Here is a 7,895-nt window from a genome sequence, read left to right as displayed (position 1 = left end):
TAATACTAATTCGAGATCTTGAAGAAATGTTGAGCTATTTCAGGTTTTCACATACAAATATTTTAAATTTAAAATTTCTCTAGAATTAAAAAAAAAAATATTCAAACCATAATTTAGAAATACCAAGTGTATTTAAAATTCGATTCGACCCAAATTTACATCATTATCACAATTAACTTGGCAAATGATGCATTCAATACGACTATCAAAATAAATCTATGACGTTGCATTATAATCAAATCGGAAAACAACTTGACCATGAATTCGTCAATGCATTGTCACGATCACTAAGAATATCGATCGAGGCAGAATCATATAAATTAGTATAAATAACACCCACCCTAAAGAATAGAATGTTTAATTGAATTTTAATCGAATTGTTGTACAGTTCAACGTCTGTCTGCAACTAGCGATTTATAGTAAAATAACAAACAAATAAAAAGAAGTCATATCCTTAGGCCAAAACCTTTCGGTCGCGATCAGAACTCTACTGTTGAATTAACGTTAGTGTATATTTCCACAAACAAATATTGGACGTGATCCTTAAAATATAAATACAGGTTTGTAGATTATAATTGAAAATATTGCATAATGTTTTTGGGTTTTGAATGAGTGAAATTTTATATTTTTAGAATGATTTATTCAAAAATTAGAACTCCCAAATATACGTCGGATGCATTTGATAATGTTGAATATCAAATGCGTATCACGTATACGGTGGAAACTGATCGTCGTATCATGAGTTTCGTAGACTCAATGTGGGGCATAGAGGTTTCTGGTGGTGTTGATCAATTTGAACCCTTGACAATTATAAATCTAACACCCACTGGTTTGGCTCGTCGTGCTGGTATGCGTATCGGTGATGAGATAACCCAAATCAATGATACTCCCGCTCTGGAACTGACATTCAATGAAGCTTTGGAATTATTTAGAAAATCTGGTCGTTATGTTCGTGTCTATGTAAGAGGGTAAGTCTTAATAAAATAGGTTTATATTTTTTAAGAATGGAGTATACAATTTATGAGTATTTTAGTGATGTCGATGATGAGGGTGAAGAAGATTGGACTTGTGACTTTTGGTTTAGACCCCGTAGACCCTGGAGGCGTGACTTTAAGCCTATACAATGGGAATTCCCTTGGAATGATCGTCGCAAGCCAATTTATCGTGAATCTAATTGTTTCATGGTACCCTCACGCATGGAGGAGAAAATCCGTCAACGTCGTGCCGCTACTTCAGCTGTCAAGAAGAAGGAAGAGGCTCCTCCACATACTAGATCTTTGACACCTACTCCACGTCCCAAAAATCAACCCGGAGAGAATCTGTTGAATACAGTTTTAAAACCACGTGGACCACCACCCAGAGAATTGAACTGAGCTACAAGAAGAGAAAAATTCATTACCTACTTACTCTACACCTTTATCCAATACGTGAGAGTGAGAAAGATGAGTTTAATTAATGTTGCTTGACCATCTCTAAAATATACAAGTGCAAATGAAAAATTCACCATGTCGAAGTGTTTGATTTTTCATTTCATTTGTAGCTCCACACCCCAATGATATCGAATGTGATCAAGGTCAATGTTACAGAGGAAACTGAAAAACAAAGAAGAAACGTAACATTCGATATCATTTCAACGAAAGGAATATTGGTATTGAACTAATTAGATAAAAATGCTGTCAGATTTACAAATTTAAGAATGTCTTCTTTTAATTCTAAATTTAAGTATCTTGCAAAGACTTACATACATATAATGACCATCGCTTTGTGCGAAGGAAATGTAAAATTGACTTTTAAATAAATTGTAGAATTTTACTAATTGTCACTTAAAACTCAAAATAAATTGGTTGTTGAATTTAAAATTACGAATAGAAGTCCATTTTAGGTTACTACTTAAGGATCTATAGACTATTTCAGTAGTAAAAGTGTGGAATAAAAAAGCTAATTTTAGAGTGTTTCCTTTCGGATTACACTATTAATTATGGGTTTGCGTTTTTTATCCATCAAAAATGATGGGGGGTATATTGGTTTTGTTATTCTGTTTGTAACACATCGAAATATTGGTCATAGACCCACAAAAGTACATATATTCTGGGTACTTATTAAATTCTAAGACGATCTAGCCATGTCCGCCCATCTGTCTGTCTGTTGAAAGCAGGGTTGAAATTTTCCACAAATATTCTCTATAGATAATGTTTGTTTGGTATTGAAAATGGGCAATATCGGTCCACATTTTCGGATAGCTCCCATACAAGTGAACCACGGGCATATCTGTTTTAAAAATAAGAGTATAGCAATGAAATTCGACATAAATAAGTTTCATATGAGCCAAAATCTCCCTACCAACTTTTATGAGGATAGGTCCATAATTGACCCTACCCCCCATATAAGGACCCCTTTGGAAAATCAGCGGTCATTACTGGCTTAAAAATAAGAAATTTTATATGGATCGGTCCATAATTGACCCTACTCCCCATATAAGGTCCTCTTCAAAAAATTACTTTAATGCTCATTACTGGTTTAAAAATACGAGTATAGCGATTAAATTCGACACTCATAGTTCCATGCGTGCCGAAATCTGTCCACCATGTTTTATATGAACCAAAATCGGTCTAAAAAATTATGAAAAATTTTATAAAAACCTACCTCTCATATAAGGTCCTCTTCAGTAAATTTGATGAGTAATATTTATCACACTGAGTTTTATAGGAGAGCATTCCTTTTACGACATACGGTTTGATGGTGGGTATAATAGATTCGACATGTTCGAATATAGAACTCTTACTTGTTCTATTTCAATTTCTTTATTCCAATAACCCAGCCTATATAGGCCATAATCGGTTATTAATTTCTACTTATGCATTTTTTCGATTTCTTCATATTAAAATCAAATTGTGGAGAATATGAGCGATCTTAGAACGTGCTCTTCTCGATTAAAGACTTAAAAAATATATTAATGATTTAATATATTTGAAAAAAAAATACCAGCCAATTAGAGCATATTATCCAATTTTTTTTCAAAAGTAAGTTTTTTGATCACTGATCTCTTTGATCTTAATCTTATTTATAAAGTATTATTTTATTTAAAATAACAAATGCATTTTTTTTTAATATTTGCAATTAATGATTATTTAATTCATACTTCTAAATTAGCACAAACATTTAAATGAAGCTCATTGAGTTAAAATTCGAGAATATTGATACAAATATTCAAGAACTTTTGAATTTGTTGCCATCAAACAAAAACGTCTTTTAGTTAATACCACTTTATACAAAAAATAAGATTGATAAGGTTTCTTTAACAATAAAAGCAACTTATAAATAATTAGTTTGTTTTGAGAAAATACGGAGAGAAATAAAACCAAAGAAAGAGCAGTGTTGCCAAATAATTAAAAAAAAAAAAAACGGTAAAATTATAAAAGTTTGGGATTTCTCTCATCTTACTTTAATCACAAACAATTAAGAAAATAATTAAATATTTAGAATTAAAAAAAAAAATCAAAATTTATTAAAATGCCATTAAATCTGCCCAGCTGATCATTGTTTATAATTTTTTGTATATGGGCTCAAAACTCAAGATTATCAAACACCATATAAAAACAAATTTGAAGATCGTACGTGCTTTTTTAGTTGCATGTACCTGATATATGTATTTACCTTGATCTGGCAGCTATAATTGAAATGATCACATTTACACTCTCAGTGATTTTTTTCAGAGAGAACGAGTACAGTAAATTACTCACTCACATTTTGTCTTGGGGGTCTCTGTTTAGGTATCCATTTTACTACAACACTTGTTGCTTGATCAGTGCGTTACTTTAAGCAGTTGCAATAAGACGTGAATATTTTTGAGATACTTTTCAAGTTCTAAAACATAGAAAAAGGTTAGTAGAGTGCATTTTGATTCGATTGTTTGTTTGATGATCTAAGCAAATAGGCAAAGAATATCAAAAGTACAGTGACATTTCTTATTGTTGTATATTTCCAATTTGGTGACGTAAATTAGAAAAAAAGAAAAATTAAAAGAATCTTTAAGATTAACAAGTGGGTGCAACTTGGTAAGATATGTATATACATAAATATGAACACAACAAACTAGTTTTTCCCCACAACCAAAAAGAGGACAAGAAAAAAATGCATTTTCCGAAGAAATGCTTGAATACTAAAGATCATGACATTTAGTTTGTTTTCCCTCTCTAAATAAATGTTTTTTAAATGTGAACAATATACAAATTGTATTAAAATTTTCCTATACTAAGCAGAAATTTTCTGTTGTTTACTATTTAAATAAAGTGCTAATTGTTTTATTATATCTCTTCATACCTACATATGTATGTATGTAGGCTACACATTAAGATCTATTAAACAAAAGCAATTAAATATTTTGATAACATCATTGTCAAAGAATTTTGTTTTTAATTACCGCCCTCTTGATTTGTGTCATCTCTTTAATTTTCTTAAAAAATATTTAATAACTTGAAATGTGTAATGTGTCTTCATTCAATTTCTTATCTTTTCAATTTCCAAATATTCTTTATTGATAAAATTGAAAATAGAAAAACTCAATACCTATGTAATGTGTCATAATGATCATTGAAAGTATGACACATGCATTTTGAAAATATTTTACTAATATTGGCTGACACCTTATCTTGCGTACATATTTGGTTTAATTAACACAACTTTCCAAATAGTTGCCATTTTTGGCAAGTAGTTGTTATTGTTATTTAAAAATATTTGAAATTTCAAATACAAATAATTGTTTTTGTTTGCATTTATGTACATACATATGTATTTTTAAAAAATTTTAGAGCGATTTTCAATTTTGAAGTCACGCACTAAAAATAACATTCTCATAAAAATTTAAATTTTTTTCCATTTAATATCAACAACAAACATTGCATTCAAAAAAACTACATTTATTTGTTTGTGTTATTAAACTACAAGATATTTTTTAAACACTGTTGCCAACTTTTTTCCCAAAAATATCGCTAAAGTCGACTGAAAAATAGCTAGAAAATAGTTAAATTCAATACATTTTGAAAAATTTAGCGATAAATCGTCAAAATAATATTTATTATATGATTCTGAAAAGAAATATCTAAAAAAACTAGCTAATTTTTTCAGATTTTTTATATTATTCTAAAAAGTCAGCGATTTATCGCTAAAATCTATATACATACGCAGGAATGGGATAGTGATACAAACACATCTTATAACAAACACATAAGAGAATCTTTTTTTATGTTAAATATTTTCACTTTGGGTTAGGAAAAATGTCAAGTTGAGGTTAATTTCGATATGCGACCCTATACAGATTGCTTTAGAAATGTTGTAAAGATAAATTGAATTTCGAAATGCTGGCCTTTATGGATCGATCCTTTATTTTCGGCATAAGGGTATTATTTATTTTTCCATTACAATACAATTACAAATTATATTCTAACCTAATTTACCGAGCACGGTGACGATAACCATACGACCGTTGTAGTGTAGCAGACCAGGATCTCTGCTGGGAATCGAACCCACAACCCCCAGACTGACAGGCTAGCACACTACCAACTAGCCTACCGGGGCACCCAAGATTATTATTATACACTCCTTTTGTGGGAAGTTTATCTGCAATATCGATATGCGGCCCTAATATGCCTTAGAAATGTTGTAAATTTTTAGGACTTTATGGATCGATCTTATCGTCACTTATTTCCAATGTTCACTAATTTTTAGAATTATGGTAAATTTTATTATCATATCACTCATTTACTAAAAGACTAGAATAATTAAATATTCGTTTTTTAATTGAGTACAACAAAATATACCCCTTTGAAAGTTTTTCGTATAACTTTACCTGTACGCACAAATCGTCAATATCGTCATTCGTAGCAACTTTTAAGCGATATTATCAAAATATAAATGAATAAAAAATGCCTTAAAATCTAAAGAAAAATCGCTAGATTTCCCGCTAATAGCTAAATCATATTTTTCCCCGCAAAATGGGATTAAAAATCACTAAATTTGACGAGAAAATAGCTAAATTGGCAACAGTGTTTTTAAATAACAAAATATACACACATAGATATAAGATAGCTTCTCTTTTTGTATTTTTATTTTCTTCTCTCTGTCTCTCACAAAATGAGAGAAATATTTAGTTTATTTTCAGAGATGGGAAATTCAGTACTATTGTACTTTTTCAGCACTTTTTGATATCGATAGTTTTATAGTTTATAGTCTACTCCATAGACTGCTTAATAGACTATTGAATAATCTAGTCCATACACTAGTTTATAGACTAGTGCATATTCTAGTCAATTGACTTATCCATAGATGTATACTTATTCTTAGGATATTCTATTAATGCAATATTCTCGTTCATAGACTGAACTGTACCAAAGACAAAGGGCATTAGTCTAGTCAATAGACTACTCATAGTCTAGAATAGTTAAGGGAAAAGGTCAATAAGCTAGTTAGTATACTAGTTTATAGTCAATGGAAAAGTCCATACATTAGTCATTATACTCGTCCATAGACTATTTAATAGACTAGAATAAACCACCGACAAAAGCCATTATACTGTACAATGAACTAGTCCATAATCTAGTAAAAAATGTTAAAACTTCATATTACAAAGTTGCTCCATTTCGGAATTTTTAAATACTTTAAACGTCTGGTAAAATTGCACCTTTAATAACTAAAAAAGTACTATTATTGTTAAAATTTAGTACTATTTTAAAATTTCCATGCCTGTTTGATTTTATTATTGTTAGTGTTGTCAATTAAGACATTTATCAACAAAGTTTTTCAAGAATTTCTTCTTAATTAAAACTTTCATATGTACACATATATTTTTTGCCAATTGATGTTTAAATATTTTTCTTATCTACGTTGTAAATTTAACATTTTTAAATTACAAAAATTTCCTCTGAACATTTCTACATTACTCATACCTTTTATCGCATATGCAGTTAAAATAAGTACTAAACAAATATGCATAGGTTGACAACACTTAATACCGGTTCCTCCAAATAACAACAACAATAATGGCGGCAGAAAAAAATTGTTATTGTTTACATTTTCTTATCTTGTTTTGATGGTTTTTTCTTCATTTATTTCAGCAAATATGGGCAATCCAATCTGGTTTATATTTTGGTTTTTGGTATTTTGGTTCATATCGTTCTTTTTAGCTTTCTTCTGTGCTGGCATCTACATTATTTTGCTTATATTTGTAGTTTGTTTCCCCGGTTTATCGGTGAGTCTAAAGAATGATCGATATTGTTATTTGATCAAAATATATAATTATTATGTGCAATTTCTCTTTTGCAGTCTATTACCGATATTCTACTGCAGTGTATACAATTCCCTCAGTATTGTGCCAAAGCTATGATGGAGTGCAAATCGCCTTTCTAAATTTTTAAATCTTGAAGTCTACCAAATTTCTGTTAAATTGAAAAAATGCATTTTGTTTTATTTAATTTTTTTCTTAAGTTAGTTAATTAGTTATTTTGTAACACATTAATTTTTTTTATATATATTATAAAATAAGATTAAAAACAATTTTTTTTGACTAATAAAAGTTAAGCAATTTTTTAACAAAATTTAAAATCTGTGATCATTTTTGGTTTCTATTTTATGTATGAAATCAAATCCTTTTAAAGGTTATACTAAATTTCTTGTTTGAAAGGAAAGTTACGATCAATTTTACTCGATTACATACATATGTATATGGTAATTCGGACCATGATTTTATTGTGATCACACGCAGAGAAAAAACATGGTTCAAAATGGTTACTGCAACTATCCCATGTTTACTGTAACAATATATTGTTTTCAAAAACATATAATTGTTATTTTAATTAGCTTTTAACAATATTTAAGTTACTGTAAACATTTTCATGTTCCAG

General features: G+C 29.4%; 2 protein-coding genes across 2 annotated transcripts; both read left to right on the top strand.

Annotated features, from left to right (window-relative positions):
• The first annotated feature begins 349 nt into the window (after positions 1-349).
• On the top strand, positions 350-1,503 carry LOC119600928. The gene is made up of 3 exons (XM_037951519.1): positions 350-560; positions 633-968; positions 1,034-1,503. Exons 2-3 carry the CDS (start codon positions 634-636, stop codon positions 1,371-1,373), a joined length of 675 nt encoding a protein of 224 aa, XP_037807447.1. The 5' UTR covers positions 350-560; position 633; the 3' UTR covers positions 1,374-1,503.
• Positions 1,504-3,755: 2,252 nt separating this feature from the next.
• Positions 3,756-7,589, top strand: LOC119600922. The gene is made up of 3 exons (XM_037951509.1): positions 3,756-3,881; positions 7,110-7,243; positions 7,318-7,589. Exons 2-3 carry the CDS (start codon positions 7,115-7,117, stop codon positions 7,399-7,401), a joined length of 213 nt encoding a protein of 70 aa, XP_037807437.1. The 5' UTR covers positions 3,756-3,881; positions 7,110-7,114; the 3' UTR covers positions 7,402-7,589.
• The last annotated feature ends 306 nt before the right edge of the window (positions 7,590-7,895 follow it).

Source organism: Lucilia sericata, unplaced genomic scaffold (assembly GCF_015586225.1).
Source record: "Lucilia sericata isolate MDLA Ls3-8-SP2 unplaced genomic scaffold, ASM1558622v1 Contig000128F_arrow, whole genome shotgun sequence".
NCBI classification, from domain to species: Eukaryota; Metazoa; Arthropoda; class Insecta; order Diptera; family Calliphoridae; genus Lucilia; species Lucilia sericata.
The sequence above is the reverse complement of the archived record's forward strand: the minus strand, read 5'-3'. Positions and strand labels throughout refer to the sequence as shown.

Bases quoted from the DNA above. Each gene is read 5' to 3' on its own strand.
- LOC119600928 (XM_037951519.1), top strand. From the start codon at position 634: ATGATTTATTCAAAAATTAGAACTCCCAAATATACGTCGGATGCATTT. The intron at 969-1,033 runs GTAAGTCTTAAT...TGAGTATTTTAG, and splicing joins GTTCGTGTCTATGTAAGAGG to TGATGTCGATGATGAGGGTG.
- LOC119600922 (XM_037951509.1), top strand. From the start codon at position 7,115: ATGGGCAATCCAATCTGGTTTATATTTTGGTTTTTGGTATTTTGGTTC. The intron at 7,244-7,317 runs GTGAGTCTAAAG...TCTCTTTTGCAG, and splicing joins TTTGTTTCCCCGGTTTATCG to TCTATTACCGATATTCTACT.